Source organism: Astatotilapia calliptera, chromosome 18 (genome assembly GCF_964374335.1).
Source record: "Astatotilapia calliptera chromosome 18, fAstCal68.1, whole genome shotgun sequence".
NCBI classification, from domain to species: Eukaryota; Metazoa; Chordata; class Actinopteri; order Cichliformes; family Cichlidae; genus Astatotilapia; species Astatotilapia calliptera.
In genome coordinates, this window is record NC_137439.1 from 23003166 (window position 1) to 23022163 (window position 18998).

The 18998-nt window shown below is 39.6% G+C and overlaps 1 protein-coding gene across 2 annotated transcripts in view; it reads right to left on the minus strand.

The window, feature by feature from the left end:
* The window catches only part of LOC113009927 (semaphorin-6B-like), a 41567-nt gene that overhangs the window by 14916 nt on the left and 7653 nt on the right, over positions 1-18998 (minus strand). For both annotated transcript variants that reach the window (XM_026148584.2, XM_080293380.1), the window contains exons 2-5: positions 4911-5034; positions 3878-3989; positions 2223-2283; positions 2059-2121 (exon numbers count right to left, since the gene is read on the minus strand). In XM_026148584.2, the coding sequence (XP_026004369.2) occupies positions 2059-2121; positions 2223-2283; positions 3878-3989; positions 4911-5016 (342 nt within the window). In that variant the 5' untranslated portion in view covers positions 5017-5034. The remainder of the gene's footprint in view (positions 1-2058; positions 2122-2222; positions 2284-3877; positions 3990-4910; positions 5035-18998) is intronic.

Genomic DNA, 18998 nt, shown 5'->3' on the forward strand with positions numbered 1-18998 from the left:
ATATATATATATATATATATATATATATATATATATATATATATATATATATATATATATATATATATATATATATATATATATATATATATATATATATATATATATATATATATATATATATATATATATATATATAATATATATATGTTTCAGTGAATTGTTGAGGCTTTTACCCATTTTCCTAGAAAATACAAAGAAATGAAAGTTGGCACAAGAGTTTTACACAAGCCCGTAAAAAGAAAAAAAAGAAGCTTTATCCAGAAAATGATTTAATTCCTTCTTTTGTAATTACAAAAATATTACCAGGAGCAAACTACAGTAATTGCTGTTAAATTGTCCATAAAGATTATGTGTGTGTCACAAATTATAGCTAATCTGCAAGGATGCATTTGTGTGTAAGAGAGGAAGAGGACAGATGGTAATGAATTATTTAAATTAAACTTCTAAAGGGAAAGGAGAGAAGTTTAATACTTATCAAGAGCTACCCCTTTATATAAATAGAAACAAAAAATACAACCTAAACTTTATACAGGCTGTCTACATTGGCATAGCTGTAGATATGTGTACAAAACAATGATAAAGGAAAATAGCTGCACCCAGACAACCCGAGTGAGTCAAGAAAACAGAAAAGCCTAAGCCACTTATTTACTGAGCCAATTTTTTCTCACATTCACATCGTTTCTTGTTTTTATACAGCCGTGTGAACTTCTGCAGTGACAAACAGGCTTTCATTGCCTCTGTGCAGTTATTCCACAGCGTTACTCCCTTGACTGTAATTCTGTGATATTTACTCTTGGTTCTTATTGCCGGTTTATTAAACATATAGCTCCTCTCAGTGCATGATGTTTTTGTCTTCCTTCAAACAAATATTCGAAAGACTTGGGGATAATGTATGTTGTCTTGCTTGCTTTGTACATAATTTGGACTCAAGCTTAAGCTCAGCTGGGCAATTACATTTCTGTGAAAACTGCTGGCATAATGCAAATGAATGTAAAGTCCAAAACATCAAACTGGTTCTTTTAATACAGCTGCTTCATTAGTGCCTGCTTACTATTAATGTTCAAAGAGCATTGAAGGTTTTATTAAATGTAATGAAAGTGGGGCAATGCTGCACACTTACCTACTGCTTCAGTGTTGATGGGGGTTTAAAATCCAATCTTATAACATGAATTAAAGAATTTTAATTAACGCAGTTCACTTGTCTGTCCTTTGTCTCACATTCTCACCACTCTCCAGTGTTTATCCTCTTGACTTTCTTTGTTTCTCCTTTTATCACAGCGTTACTTCTTGTTTTTTTTTTTCTCACTCCTACATCATCTCCTCTTTCATCTGTGGTGTTTGAAGCAACACCTTTTCCCTTTTCTCATCCCTCCACCTCATTCTTACTACCTGGTGGCTGCACTGTGCTCCTAATGTCTTTCCTCCTCAGTTCTCCTCCACCTACATGCGTCCCATTGCCATCTATACATGCCTTCCTCAACTCATTTCAATTACCGTTTCCTCCCTGAGGCTGTGTCACTCTCCCTGCTCACTTTGCTCTATAATGTCTCCCCCTGCCTTTTTGGCTTAGATTGTATTTTGCTGGTGGCATTGCTACATTTATACAGTATACCCCCCCCCCCCCCCCATCAGATACTTATCCTAAATTTGATCAGGTTCCCTTCATACTTCACAGAACTGTCACCTTTCACTTTATATATACACTTAAAATTGTCCCACTTTCTCTGTCTTACCCCACAGGCTGAAAATGATATATGACTAGAAAACTAGCACAATGCAGATGCTGAAGAAAAAAAAACCCCCAACAGCTTTGAAGCTCCATGAACATCTCTTGGCCCGGGTAATGTGTCACCGAGCTGGTGTGATTAAGCGATGTGCTGATTCTGTATCAACAAGATCAAATTTGTGTAAATACCGTATGCAGGTGCGCCCAAAGGGAATAAGGTTTCTGTAACAGCTGTTGTGTCTGTCCATGCGTGTGATGGTGTAGATAGCGCTGGTGCGTGCACTAGTGGATCTCAAAGTCAGTCAAAGTGCTGTGAGCGATTATTTTACCTCGTGCTTGCCCTTCATCCGACACACTCGAATATCGTTCTTATTGGATTCCCAAGTCCTTTTCTGGAAGGGGATAAACCATAGTCAGACCTCCCTGCACGCTTGTTATGTGTGTATGCGCACATGATTATGTTTTTTTGTTTTAGTGCATGTGTGAGTCTTACCTTGCTGTAAAACATCTCATCGCCTGCCATGTTATCCAGCTCCACTCTGTACAAGTCATCTCTGGAAACACACAGCAAGACAATCGAAAGCATCAGTTAAGCAATATGATGCAAATTGACACAGTGAACCCGCGTTTTTTTTTTCTTCAACAGATTTGAAATCATTTTCAGTTCGCTTAGGAAACTGTGAGTCTTCCCGTGCTCCGTTGTCTCATGGAGTACCACAGGGTTCCATTCTGGGCCCTATCCTGTTTTCACTTTATTTACTTCCATTGGGCTCAATTCTTAGAAAGCACAGACTCTCTTTTCACTGTTATGCAAATGACTGCCAGATTTATGTTCCTCTTAAAAAGAAAGATGGGTCATCTGTAAATTGTTTGCAAACATGTCTGGAGGACGTCAAGTCGTGGTTGGCGCTAAACTTTCTTTGTTTTAATGATTCTAAAACTGAAATAATGGTGTTTAGACCTGCCTCCACTGCTGTTCCGTGTGTTGATCTGCAATCCCTGAAATCATTCTGTAAACCAGAGATTGTTAATCTGGGTTTTAAAATGGATCCTGAACTTAAGCTTGAAAGCCACATCGGGTTGGTTGTAAGGTCTAGTTTCTTTCATCTGAGGCAACTGGCCAAAATTAAGCACTTTCTTACGAGACAGCAATTTGAAACAGTAATCCACGCTTTTGTAACTGTTCGGCTGGATTACTGTAATTCTCTTTATTATGGGGTGAGTCGATCTTCTGTTTTTCGACTGCAGTTAGTCCAGAATGCTGCTGCACGCCTTTTAACTGGCACTCGTAGATACGAGCACATCACCCCAGTTTTATATTCACTTCATTGGCTGCCCGTGCATTTTAGGATCCATTTTAAACTGCTTTTATTTGTTTTTAAATGTTTGTCCAATGCTGCCCCTCTGTACCTCTCTGAGCTTCTTCATCCATACATACCTTCCTGGTCCCTCAGGTCGGCAGACCAGCTCCTCCTGAGTGTGCCCAGGACTAATCGTAAGCTCAGAGGGGATCAGGTGTTTGCTGTGGCAGCACCAAAATTGTGGAATGAGTTGCCTTTACATGTTAGACAGGCACCTTCCTTATCTGTTTTTAAATCGCGTCTTAAAACATATTTATTTACCTTGGCTTTTAGCACAGCAGGACTTGTTGATGTCTCTTAATATATTTTCTTATTAATTATATTATTTTTAATTTTAAGATATTTTATATGTAATTTAAACTGTTTCCTCTCTGTTTTATATTTGTAGCACTTTGGTCAACATTGTTGGATGTAAAGTGCGTTATAAATAAAGATGCTATGCTATGCTAATTCATGATTGTTAATCAATACGCCGATGGTGGGTCAAAGCACTGAGCCCGCAGGACATTTTGTACAACATTCTGATGCGTTCAGAGTGAGAAGTGTTTGGACTGCCGCTGGAGTAAGGCGATTCATATTTTTCCATCTGTAAGTGTAATGTGAATGAGCAGCTTTTCACTTGACATTTAACAGCAAAGCTGAATACATCGCCACTCCAGCAAACTGCTGAAAACGTCCTCCACAAAGTGACAGCAGATGGAAGCCGTGGCATCAAAGCGAAAGCAGAAAAACATATCAGTGCGAACGCATCAGTAACGCACAGTCGGAGGTGGTTGCTGTTGGTTACCTGGCTCCTATGTACAGCGTGCGGTTGACTTGGAGGACCGTCTGGATGTGCAGCTCCTGTCTTTGTGCTGAACGATGAGCTCGGCCCAGGAACACTGGATACCTCCTCACCACTGGCGTGAACGCACAGACAAAAAGACACAGACTAAAAAACTGAGAATTAAAATCCTTGCTCAATGATTCTCTGACAGCTGAGGACAGAGTGGCTACTTTTCCCATCTATATATACCCAAAGTACTCAGGCAAGCCATCAAACAGCTTCTCTAACCTTCACTTTAATAGTGTCCTCACTCATTCTTGATGTTTTTGTTTCCAAAAACAAAGATAATGGGCAGAGACGAATTATGCAGCGGTTCAAGCGTGCTGAAACGCTGTTATCCTCTAAGTGGGGTTTTTTGTGCTTTTTTGCGCTGTTGTTGATGCGTGCAGCTCCACAATGAGAAAAACTGTGTTTAATCACTCTTGCTGTTATTTTATGATGATAAAAGGCGCTTCTTCCCTGTCTCCTCTTACCTTTGAGACAAATGAGGGAGTAAAAGATGAGGTTGAGAGAGAAGGTGGGAGTATCAGGCTACAAGAAAGTTTGGGAGAGGAGGTCTCCATAGGGAGCCCTCATCATCAGGAGACAGATTGGGAAAGCGCGTCTCTCGCTGTCCTTGACTGCAGGGGAGGGAAAGAGGACGTAGCGATCCATCTCCACCTGTCTCCTCCCCCTCTCTCCCATCTACATCACCTCATCCAATCCAACTACCCCCCCACCTTTTCATCTTTCTCCACCTTTCAAGCTCTATTATGATCATTTCTCACACGCCACTGTGTTTATTTCGTGCCCTCTCTCATGCTTATTAATCTATTGCTGCCATGGAAAGATGAGGTGAGGCTTCTTTGTATTTGTATGCCTGGGTAGTTCGAAAGTAGCTTCACGCCAAGGCTTTGACCCTTGACCTCCAATTTCCACATCCACCGCAGAGCCATTCATCAGTGCTGCACATATACTGGTGCACAACACGTACACAAAGGCGAAGGACACGTACCCTCCACAGGGACGTAGCTGAGTGGACTGGGTTCCTCTGGGAATGAGCCATCAGCCAGTTGAAGCAGCAGGAGAAGAAATGCGAGGGGTGGAGCCACAGTTGCCATGGCAGCAACACAGATGCACTGTTAACAAAGCGAAAAGGAGAGAGAAAAATTTCATTGCGCACTGTCTGTGTGTGTGTGTTCATGGCTGGGAGTGCACACGGGTATGCGTATTGGTATTCTGACAATATTTCTCAGTGCAGAGGAACAGGTGTGTGTGTGTGTGTGTGTGTGTGTGTGTGTGTGTGTGTGTGTGTGTGTGTGTGTGTGTGTGTGTGTGTGTGTGTGTGAGACAGGGTCAGAAGTGCAGCGGGGTGACTGCTGCTGCAAACCTGGATTCAGCAGGGAGCAAATGTGTTTCTATTGTCTGCCTTAGAGGTGTAACAGGGACCTATTGTCAGAAATGTCACTCCATTGTCGAAGAGTCTGAATGGAAGGGGATTCTCACAAAACGTTCACACAGAGACAAAACACTCTTGGGTGGCAATGCTTTTCTGACTAATTGTGTTTCTCTATGTACATATAAAGGCAATAAAATGGGTAATTAGCCACAAAACAGAAAAGACTAGATGGCCTTTAGAAGTAGAATGAAGAGAGCAGAAGGTAGCGACCAGGGTAAGCTGGACATTGTCTTTCTGGTTGAAAAGACGCCCTAAATCAAAGTGGAGGAAACAGATTTTGGCCTTTAAAAAGTTAAGAGGCCACATAAGGATCACACTGGTGCTAGATGCATGAAATACAGATGCAAAAATTAGTGACCAGCTTACTGCTTTAGCATGTTAGCTTTCAAACATTTGTTGATTTGCTGAGAAGAAAGTGCAGATCTTCTGCAGGAATTTGGTCACCAGCCAAAGTAAAGATCATATATAAACTCTGACCTGTTTATGTCTCTATAACATCTCGGGCTGTTCATCATCTGTGAATTAACCAGTTGGTTCATTAAATGTGAGCGTCTTCAGAACAGACCAGGACTTAAGGTACTAAAGGGAAAGAGGAATATTAAGAATTAAATTGTTTATCGTGCTATGGTTTTACTGGTCTGGCCCACTTAAGACCCACTTCAGAGTAATGTGGATGTCTCTAATCAGATTTCAGGACAATTCATTTATTATTATTGAGAGATTTCACATGCAACCATACCAGTAAATGCTAACCTCCCGGCACCCGAGGTAGCATCAGGAGATCACTAAAATTGTTAGCATTCATCCCTTTGGGTCCAGAAATGACTGCTTAAAGTTTAATTTCCATTAAATACTTGGATATTTTAATTTGAATGGCAACAATGGACCAACAGACACACTGGAATTTATACAGCCTGAAGGGTGGGTTACAACAAAGAGTTCAAACTCTTGCAGAGACAGTGGAACAATACTGCTGCACATAAAATGTTAGGGATAAAATGTGGTAGCCAAACCATCCAGCACATGTTTGAATTCAAAAGCTTTATTAGTACGCCTTTACTCAAAATGTCTATGGCTCACACTGTTAAAAAAAACATCTTAAAAAAACGGTAATATTCCGGCAGCTTGGGCACCAACATACTACCTTAAAATAACAGAAAATAACTTCCTCATAAAAATACTGTTATTTCCAGTAATGACAATACAGTTTGTTGCACTAATTTTACATGGGATTCTGCCTTTTCCAAGTGCTTTTAAACGTTAAATTAGAAACATTTTAACGTGATCAAACAATGAAATTAACGATAAACAAGGTGAATGTGGCAATATGAATCGTAATACGTAAATATGCAGTTAACAGTTGGTTAACAATCGATTGCATGCCCTGGGACAGACTGACAAAGGTGAGGCTGCCATATCGCACCATCGGCCCCTCTGGCCATCACTAGTAGCTGAAGACAGGGACACAATACCGAGAGTGTCCGAGCCGGGGCTCGAACCGGCAACCCTCTGATCACAAGGCGAACTGCCAACTCTTGAGCCAAGATCGCCCTAAATAGCAATGATAATAATACTTATGTGATGTAACCAGAGATGGGCATCCGATTACTTTTTTCAAGTAACGAGTAAAGTAAGGGATTACTATTGCAAAAACGGTCATTAGATTACCGTTACTTTCCTGTAGGAACGCTGCGTTACTGCGTTACTAAAACCGTGATTTTTTTTGTGAGAATGTCTCATGACAGTGACGTTCGTGACAACAGCTGTCTGCAGATCAACAGTGCATCATATATCGAGTGTGGGAGAGAGTATGAGCGTGCAGCGTTTAAAGCGTGGAAGTACTGACCTTACTTTGAGTTTGATTCCATAAAAAGTGACAAAAACATTAGTGTCCGTTCTTACAGCGAAAACCCCCCCCCTAAACTTCCAAGCAAGCACCGAGTGCGCTATGACGTAATGGGAAACTCACAGAGAAACTCGCAGATTCTTCCACTGACCGCAGCGGCACATCTGCACCAGAGCAAACCTCCGCCTACCCCACTCCTGCTTTACAGGTGAAAATAGAGCAACAGGGCCGCTAGTCTTTGACTTTATTTATTTTCTGCTGTGTTTTACTTGCATCTATTTGAAAGAGTGAGTGTAAACACCCACAAAAAAAAAAAAAAAAAAAAAAGTGCTGGAATGTGCAGAAAATAGGTTTAAATATTAAACAAATTTCTTCTAGTCAGAGAATGTTGCATATAATAAAATTTTTGCTTGATGCATAAAGTTAAAAGATTAAAACTAATAAAACAAGTTTTAAAAAGGGATCTTTCCATTTGATTACATTTTGTATGATGGATTATGTAGAAAAAGTAGAATTGGGCTGAAAGATCTATCGCTTTATCACCTATTCGGGTTGTAAATCGTGTTTTTAAAAAGTAACTAAGTAATTAATTACCAGAGGTGGGACCAAGTCATTGTTTTGCAAGTCTCAAGTAAGTCTCAAGTCTTTATCCTCAAGTCTCAAGTCAAGTCTCAAGTAATGTCAGGCAAGTCAGAGTCGAGTCTCAAGTCACTGGTGTAAAAGTCCGAGTCAAGTCACAAGTCTGAAACTTTGAATTTCAAGTCCTTTCGAGTCTTTAAAAAAAACCCGAAAAAAAGCATGTTGCAGTTATGCTAAATGTAAATATTAGACCATGTAATTTTAAAATCTGTGTTTTTCTCAACACATGACAAAATAGTGAACTTAGAAAATATACACAAATTGTGAAATTGCACCTCTTTAAAATGCAGCTCAATTAAACTTAGCTCCAAGAATAATTTTCACCGACAGTTCTGAGATAAGCTGCATGTTATTCTTGGATGCGGTTGTAGGACCGGCTTTAAAATCGCATGACAAAAATATCATACACATTAAAAAAAACTGTATCACCAACGTAGCCTGGACAACATTTGCTAGTTAGATGAAGTCAGCTATCTCATCTTAGCATATTTATATGCATATTTATAATTATACGGTTCTTGGAGTGAGTGCATACACTCATGAAGTTTAGTAACTTCAGGTCACTGCAACAAGCCTAGGTACAGTTTACCGACGGATGGGTGCAGGTGTTCCAGATCAACTGGCGTTTAGATCAACTGGCGTTGGTCGAACAGATGTGTGGCAGTCTTGCGTTTCAGTAGCTCCTACCGACAAACCAGCAAAAAAAAACGGCAAATGTGTCATCTGTGACACTTGTGAGGTTATCTCAAACACACTCCGTCAGTCTTGATGCTGTTGAACAACAAAATGTTTAAAATGTGGCGAGTTTACCTGGTGATATCCTCATGCGCGACGCGATCGCGAAAACAGCAAACAAGTAACACCACGCCGATGTTGTTCACAGGACAGCAAGAGTAAACGATCGGGAGACTCTTGTCGTCGTTATCGTTCCCCTCGCACGGTTTATTTCTCCGGTTTCAGCGTTTTTGCTTCACAACTAAAGCGAGCAGTTTACTTTGTGCACTAACATGGAGTCGAGTCAACCAGCGCCACCTCTGGCCAAGTGCCACAGCCTACAGCCAGATCAACCTGTGACACACATCTGCACCACGTTTGATTTCGTTTCTTGCACAACACATTTGTACCTTTCAGTTGTGTCTGTTTGTGCGTCATGCAAATGAACCTTTGAAAAGAATGAAATGACACCAATATTTCACTAGTGTTGTAACATCACATGTCGTTAGCGTAGTCTGTCTGTGTCTTTTCTCTGAGAAAAAACATTTTAGAGTTGGTTGTTATATACAGTCTGTATAAGTGTGGTTAATCTAATAAACATTTGTAAGGAGATGGCAGTTACTGTGAATGTACCGCAGGTGAATAGTAATAAACAGTCAGACAATGACTCTGACAATCTCATTCAATCTTGCAGACTGAATGCACCTTCTGTGGAAAGTGGTACCACACAGTGTGTGTGGACTTTCCCTGTGCAGAAGGCGACTACAAATGTTGTGGGTGCTAAATAAACAGTAAAAAGTGATCCCTGTTGTCTTTGCTTACTGATTGTTTTTAGTGTTGACAATCCACATTGCTGCCATTGCATCTTTCAACATGTTTGTGGGTAGATTTGAATGTACCAGGGGTAAGTGCAGCCACTCAGCCTCTACTCAATGTCATCATAGCAGCAGGTGAAGATGTGTCACAAGTTAATCTAGTAGTGGGCTATGGTATTTGGCCACAGATGGCAGCAGTGTGATAGTGCTGTGTGATAGTGGATCTGCTACAAATTGAAGATCATAGGCAAGTTTTGGAAATGAACCCTTGTATTATGTTGAAGAACAAAAAAATGACATTGATTTTGTTGCGGGTCATTTAGATCCGTACTGTGTAAATCCACTCAGAATTGTTCAAAAACTGCAATGAAACAATAGCAACTTTATTTCCCATCAGATAAACATGTAGAACACAGACATACAACAGTTAGACTTTCCATAACTATTTTAGGAACAATTTGGTTTTTCGTTCTTACAAACACATTTCTTTTGAACTTGCCCAGCGTTCTCAGTTTTTCAATGCTCAACATTTTCAATTTTGTCCACATGATGGACAGAATGTAACTGTGTACTTTCTGCAGATGTACTTCTTGCATTTCTCACAATACGTGCTTGTTTTAAAACAGGAATCTTCCTAACTAAGATTTAAAACAAAAGATTGCGTCTCCTCCAGTCTCACAAACAGATGACAAACCAAGCGACACACCTGAGTCACTGACTTTATATATAACTACCAACTCTCCAGCCATGTTGATGGATTGCCTATATTGGCTGGAAATATTAATTTCCAGGGAAAGGACACAGGCAGATGATGCTTACAGGATGTGATGTGACGACACTAATGAAATATCGATGTGTCATATTTGTCCAAGGTGTATTTCATTGTTATGGGAAAAGAGAATATCAAAATCATGATGACCAATTGGAGTGGTGATTTCTATGACTTTGTGTATATAATTTGGAATTTTGTACAAATGTAGGCCAATAAGGAATATATGATATCATTTCATTCATTTCAAAGGTTTATTTGCATGACGCACAAACAGACACAATTGAAAGGTACAAATGTGTTGTGCAAGAAACGAAATCAAACGTGGTGCAGATGTGTGTCACAGGTTGATCTGGCTGTAGGCTGTGGCACTTGGCCAGAGGTGGCGCTGGTTGACTCGACTCCATGTTAGTGCACAAAGTAAACTGCTCGCTTTAGTTGTGGAGCAAAAACGCTGAATTCGGTGAAATAAACCGTGCGAGTGGAACGATAACGACGACAAGAGTCTCCCGATCGTTTACTCTTGCTGTCCTGTGAACAACATCGGCGTGGTGTTACTTGTTTGCTGTTTTCGCGATCGCGTCGCGCATGAGGATATCACCAGGTAAACTCGCCACATTTTTAAACATTTTGTTGTTCAACAGCATCAAGACTGACGGAGTGTGTTTGAGATAACCTCACAAGTGTCACAGATGACACATTTGGCGTTTTTTTGCTGGTTTGTCGGTAGCAGCTACTGAAACGCAAGACTGCCACACATCTGTTCGACCAACGCCAGTTGATCTAAACGCCAGTTGATCTGGAACACCGGACCTTGAAATGCACCGTGTAGAACGAAAGACCATCGTACGTATCATAAGTTTACCAGTCTCACAAATTGTCGTCATAAATACACATTCCTTAACCGTTTATTAATAGGACCTTTGAGCTCAACGGTAATTAATTAGTAGTGGAAATAATTTCTGGTAGCGTTACAGAAATGTAGCAGTGACAACAATATTGTATGCTGTAATCACCGCACGGATAGGAGGCGGCTGGCTTGACCGCGGCTCACAAATGACGGCTCACTTTACCGCAGTCTGTAATCGCACTGGGCAATTAGTGATACAAAAAACCTGTTTTATCCTGTGAATAAAAGTATATGTTTTTGTCAATGTACCATAATAACAGAAGCGAAACGCAATATTGTGTCAGGACAATTCACTATTTATGCACAATAAAAAAAGGAGCATAGCGCGACAATTTCTGTTCAGCGCCAGACTTGCTTGTACCCTATATCACTAATTATGTTATGAAAATGACGTATTAACTACTAAAAAACACTGACCTTCGTGTAAATGCTTGGAGCAGACTAACCTGTGAGCTGGAGTGTTCTGGGACGTTATATTTGATCTTTGAATGGCTGCAATCCAGGCCACCCGTTGCGTCTTTGTTACTTCGGAAACATGGCTCGAACAATTTCTCTTCAACGACGTAATCCGATAACAACCGATCTCTTTACCCGTCGGCTTCCCGTGGCTGTCATGCGACCGGCTATTGCAGTTAATAATACAACGGCTTCTTGACATTTTTGTGTTTCTTTTTATCGCTGTGTGACTGATTTTAATTGAAAGCCTGCGTGCCGCTTGCCACGAGTTCCCAGAATCCTTTGCGGTTCTACCCGTGAATGACGTCACATTTTCAATCTCTATATAATATGCATGTTAAATTTTATATTTGGGGTAAAATATCAAGTCTTTTCAAGTAAACCGGTTCAAGTCCAATTCAAGTCCCAAGTCATTGGTGTAAAAGTCCAAGTCAAGTCACAAGTCTTGCAACATTTTTTCAAGTCAAGTCTAAAGTCATAAAATTAATGACTCGAGTCTGACTCGAGTCCAAGTCATGTGACTCGAGTCCACACCTCTGTTAATTACTTTTGAAAATAAGTAATCAGTAAAGTAACGGGATTACTTTTTGGGGAAGTAATCAGTAACTAGTTACTGATTACTTTTTTCAAGTAACTTGACCAACACTAGACAAAGGAGCTTGCAAAGAAAACACTAGATGTAACACAAGCTTATAGAATAGAATAGAATAGAATAGAATTCAACTTTATTGTCATTGCACATGCACATGCACAGGGCAACGAAATGCAGTTTGCATCCATCCAGAATTGCTTTAGTGATATAGATATATTACAATAAATATTAGCAATAATATAGATATGTAAATATATTACAGAAATGGGTCTATTATGGTATGTTATAATGTACACGGTATGAAGTATGTTGTGAATATTCTATAACTATAGGTATGTACAGGCTGTAGTGAGTACAAGCTATGTACAGGCTATGAACAGGATATAAATATGAAAAACTATACAGAATATGAAATAAATAACTTTACAGAATCTGAGATATACAGCTATACAGAAATGGGAACTGTGCAAGTTGTAAACAGTTGTAGGGTTAAAAATTATCGTATGTACAGAATGATTATTACAGAGCTATACAGTAGTGCAGTTAAGATAAGTGAGATATGTGGATAATTCTACAGAGGCTATATAAAGTGCTGGTGGTTGTGGTGGTTATAGGAATCATGTTATATGCTTTTCCATAGCATTACATTTGAATTCAACAGTTTGATCTTTCAAATAACGGACAGATATTTGTGAAATCATGATGCATTTGTGAATGTATTTTAACAATCTAAATATGCATGTGTACAGACAGATACATTTAATAATCATGAAAATTATGTTTTATTACATTACAGTGATTTAACGTTCATTTACATTTGAAATGTCTATCACAGTCTATTTACGTAACGTTAATGATATTCTCGAAGAACAGAACAAAACTGTAAAATGCAGTAAAATACTTTTATATTAGGATTTTTTCCTACAGTGCAGCCATACCCGCAACCTTGTGGTTGTTAGTTCACATTCATTGGCCGATGCTTAGCGTCATGTTATTATGTCTCCCAACGTCACATTGTTTTCATGGCCACACCCCAGGTGCAGAGACCTATTTCTGTTCAGGAATGTTGTGAATACTTCGAGATTTATATTAATTGCAATTCCTACCTTTACATTTATTTTTTAAAATATATAATTAGCACAACGTGGCCGTGCAATGTTTTATATGGGGTTTTTTTGTTTTTATTCCTATTAATTATATTTTCACTTGTTACCTCTGAATTATTGAGTCAGACCTAGATGACATGAAATTTTCAGCAAAATTATAATTCAAATACTCCTTTAATTATTGATTATTCTCATTAATTTTCGATCATTTTATATACTTTTCCATAGTATTACATTTAAATTTAACAGATCATTCTCTCACATAACAGACAAATATTTGTGAGATTATGATACATTTCTGAATGTATTTTTACAATCTAAATATGCACATGTACAAAAAAATATATTTAAAAAACAAGTAAATTGTGTTTTACTATATTTACAGTGATGTTATGTTATTTTACCTTTGACATGTAAAATCACAGTCTACTTATGTAAATGTAATGATATTCTAGAAAGACAGTACAAAACTGTAAAATATACAGTAAGATACTTTGACATTACTATTTTTTGGAACAGTGCAGCTGTAGCCGCCTGCGAGGTAGCACAAACTGTCTTTGATGTGGAAAATACTTTGAAAGAGGAGAGGCGATATAATGAGGAGAGAAGAAAAAAGACAAACTGGGGAGAGCATAAAGGGCGGAGTACTTGGGCTTTGTCTTGGGTTTCTAACAGAGCTGCTGTAATACTGGGAAATGTGAAGAATGACACAATGTAAATGAAAAGAGAGGTTGGAAACGGAAGAAGAGATCTGAGCAATATCAATGCTGCTCCCATCAAATCAACCCGAATACCATGTTCCATGTTTCCCCAACCCCGAGCCGCTTATTTCCTTTCTTCCTCCATCTCTCTTCCTCCATTGCACACCACCTCCCTTCGTTTCTCTACCTCTCATCTAGTCTGTACCCACTTAAAAAAAACCTCTTACAGTTGTTTTCGGTGATAGAAAACCAGTTTGAGAGGTAAATGTGTTCGTTTCTAAGGAGATGACAACTGCTATTTGAGGCGCACAGATGTAGGGCACATATATTCGTACATACTTAAGTACAAATCAAATCAAATCAAATCAAATCACTTTTTATTGTCACATCACATGTGCAGGCACACTGGCACAGCACATGCGAGTGAAATTCTTGTGTGCGAGCCCCACAAGCAACAGAGATGTGCAAACACACAGTAACCTGTGTTGCCATTACTTCAGACTTTGTGTAAGATTGAGAGACATGCTGTTTGAAGACATCTGTGAGCTGATGTGGGCTAGAGGCTATACTCTGGGGCCACTTCAAATGTAATTCTAACCCAGAGATTGTAGGTTTGACATCTCTAAGCCTGCTGCTCATCAGATGCATTGGATGAGGCCTGAGGGGGAGTAGAGGGTTTGTTTCATCTGAAACTCCTTTGGGATACCCTAGACTAAAACAGATGGAGTCAGGTTTAGGGTCAGCCTCGTTTCATTATGACCACAACACGAGGAGGGTCCACACGTGATGCTTAAGTCTACGATGAAATTCTGTTGTTGTCCGTGGATTTGAAAGATGGATAGATGGAATTAAATGAAGTGTGTGTTCCAGTGAGATTAGCTATCATACGCCTGAACACACTGCCGCTAAACAATTGTGCTCCTTCTGTTTATCTTAAGTTTGGTGACTTACACTGCGTTTCTAAATAGACGTGCATAAATCGTAATATATATCACTGAAAGGACACGCTTTGTTTCACTCTGAGCCTGCTTGAGAATCGTCATGTTTTTTTCGCTGTGAATAAATTCACTTATAGGTTTTTGTATATTTATGAGCTCATTACGAACAGGAAGCAGTAACCACTCTCAAGTGTTAGATGTTGCTAAATATCCAAAAATAAAAACAAATACAAACTTGAACTACTCTAGTGGTGTTTGCTTTATGTGGTTATGATTCCTGTTTACATCAAAAGTTCAACTGGATTTGCGTTCAAGAAATACAAAATGAAACAAATAACTACGCGCGTCAAAATATCTTTTGCATAAAGAATTGACAAACACATTTGAATACTTTTAATAGTATTACAAATCTGAAAGCCCCATCGACAATGATCTTATATTTCTGAACCACAGGAGCTTTTTCCTTTCAAATACACCAGCAGTAGTGATTCCCAGTGGGGTAAAAAAAATACCCCAGGGGCTACTTCTGCAATTGCCAGGGGGTGCCATGACAGATCAGCTCAGTGACATCTAAGAACAGGTTTGTGCAGAAAAGTTAACAGTTCAGCAATAAACAGATACATAAATAAACTGATGATTCAAGCGGACAATTGATGATCGAGAGGTGAAAACAATAGTTACATCTATAATAAAAACTAAGACTACTAAGCAATGTGAGTCATCAAGTAAAATCAAACCAGCTAAACCCCGTATCTCTCTGGTGTACGGCGATGTTGGTTCAGCTGTGGCGCCTTTAAAATATCAGCCTATAAGACCATTTAACAATGTGACTGGGTGAGTTTCTGTTCTTTACAGATATGTTTCCAAACCATGACACAGAGAAAAAGGATACGAAAAGATTCAATCAAAGCATGATCAAATAAAATCATCCTGGTTTTATCACTATGGAAATGCGAGCATTTTAGACACCAATACCTTTTTTTTTTGCCTCACAGTTGCTTCTAAGTTCAGCTTTTAATCAATAATTATTTCAAGACATTTATGAGACTGAAGATGCTCCACTGTCCGATCCTTAATGGACATGACCTCTTGTGTATGAATACATTTTCTAAAATCAATGATCATATCTTTTGTCTTAGACATGTTTAATGATGAATGCGGTTGTTGGTGCCAGACGGATAGCCTGGGTATTTCAGAAACTGCTGATCTACTGGGATTTTCCCACACAACCATCTCTAGTGTTTACAGAGAATACGCCAAAACAGAGAAAACATCACGTGAGCTGCAGTTCAAATGGCTTGTTTATGTTAGAGGAGAATGGCCAGACTGCTTTGAACTGATGAGAAGGAAACAGTAAGTCAAACAAATATTCATTTCAGCCAAAGTATGCAGAGGAGCCTCTCTGAACACACATATCAGACCTTGAAGCAGATGGGCTGCAGCAGCAGAAGACCACACTTGGACCCACTCCTGTCAGCTAAGAACAGGAAACTAAGGTAAAACAGCTAAAACAAAATTGGACAGAAGAAGATTTTGGCTGCATCATTCTAATGGTACAACAACGCAAATGCATGGATCCATCCTCCCTTATATTAACGACTCAGGCTTCTGGTAGTTGTGTTCTGGTTTGAAGGATATTCCCTTGACTCCATCTCTTTATAACCATTGTGTATCCATCATCTTATGGCTGCTTCCAGCAGGCTAACATACTCTGTCACAAAGCTCAGATCCTCTCAAACTGGTTTCTTGAACATGACAATAAGTTCATTGCACTCAAATGTCCTCCACAGTCACCAGATCTCAATCCAATAGAGCAGCTTTGCGGTGTGGTGGAATGGTAGAGTCATATCATTTATGTGCAGCTTACAGATCTGCAGCCATTGTGTGTTAATATAATCATGTCAATATGGACTAAAATCTCCCAGGAATGTTTCCAGCACCTTGTTGAATCACTGCCATGAAGAATTAAAGCAGCTCTGAAGGCAAAAACCAAAATAATTTTAACTTGCACAAAAATCTTGTGCTGCATAAAGGTGTTCTATATAATGATTGTTCTGAAAGCCTGTAAAGGCTAAAAACACACACTCCCAAACATACTAAAACCCTCTGGTAAAAGATTAATTAAGCCTGCTCATTAGAGAGTGTATTGATTACGGTTATTGATCCATAAGATAAGCAATACGATCTGGGCCAAGCCAACTTATTAAACCTTTGCCGCTATCCAGTGCAAAGACAAAGGTACTGTTTTTTTAATGATCTGAGTTATAAAAAAAAAGAGGTTTGGGGCAACTCTTTGATTATCAAGGGCTCTGAGTTTTCCCAGCTGAGCCAAAATCCTGAATAAAGAAGTGAAAGATGAAAGACAAAAAGGGAGGAAGAGCGATGCCACTTGCGACTGCCTTCCAGCTCATCAAGCTATAAAAACCAGACTGGTGACAGGATGAGTATCAGGAAATCAGGAGAGGAGAGGCGAGCAAGTGGAGCAGAAGAAAGGATGTTATGCTATTTGTGTCAGATCATGTTGGTGTGATAGGATTAAATGGTGTGACACTGACACTCGTATCATGGGACGCATGTAATGACGACGACAGCCGCACGGTGCAATCTAGCCTCATCAGGCAGCTCATTAGCAAATCACCTGCTAACACCCACATAATTAGCAAATCAGCGGGTCATCTAAAGGAGCGCACACACCGGCTTTCACTTCTTATCAGTTTGACCATATGTTTGGTACTCGTCACTTGTGACTGAGCTTCATTTGACAGTGAGTCTTCTTCTCTGAGGTCTCGCCTGCCACAGCTGATCTGACAGGAACCAGAGGGGGTGAGCAGCATGCTGGGGACTTCTATACAACCTCCAGTATGTCAACAAGCTACGTGAAGGACATCTAGTTCGAGGATCAACTATTCAATATTTACCAATGATCCTGTCCCTAAATGCCTCATTGGCCTTGAATACACGCTGCACATGCTCATATTTGCATGACATCTCAGCTATTAAAGCTACCGAGTGAGATCAATACACTCTCATCCTGCTAAATAGGGAGTAAAGAGCACCATCCCTATTCACACTGATGAGCTTTGGCCATGAGCAAAGCCTGAGCAACACCCTCTAGCCCCCCCACCCAGGCACACGAGGCCGCCAACGCACACCCACACATCTACACATACAGGCAGACATCAACTCAATGCTATGACCTGTGCTGCACCCAGCTACACTACAGCCATTAATTAATCCTTTGACACACAGACAGACACACACACACACAGACACACAGACACACATATATATAAAGATATTATGGATGAATAAAATCCAAACCTATCTTTTCATGGTGTTGACATTTTACTCATGACTGTTACCAAGCTGTGTTTTATGGTGCGATGCACCGAATCTGTTGTTGTGATTAGGTCTTACAGGCAGAATCTTTTTTTTTTTTCCTCTCAGTCTCTCGCTCACTGTTTGGCTGCGGCAACCACTCCACTCTGTGCCTTTGTTACCGTAGCAACCAATAGCAAAGCTAGGGAGAGATGTTTTATTGCAGTAGATGTAAACGTGAGGAGGGCGGGTCTGCCCTCTAACTCATACGTTACCCACATATGTGGGCGCAGTCAAACAAACAACACACACTGATGCGTACACACTTAAGCAGGAACACAAGTACACGCGCAGTCGTGTACATGGACACAGATGTAAGGAGGTGTGGGTCCCCGCATGGAGGGGGATGGGAGACAAGCAATTTGGTCTCTAAATTTATATATATATATATATATATATATATATATATATATATATATATATATATATATATATATATATATATATATATATATATATATATGCTGGACATAGTTTAAACTCTGAGTCCACAATTTTGGCCTTAAAGAACTATGTGTAGTGCTTTCAATGCTTTTCCCCAGTGAGCTTCTGAGACCTCCTCTGCTGTATTATTATGACAGACTGACTTTTACTAATATGCGATATACAATATACTTACAAGGATAACTGGACTGTAGAGTTTTCATGCTGGCTATGGCAGTATTAAAGACTCAGCTGAGAGAGAATCCTTTAGACCTTGTTCTCATTTGTAACACACTTGCTCCTTGAGGACAGTATGCAGGTTAAAGCCCGGAATAAAGCAAGATGGCCTAAGGGTAG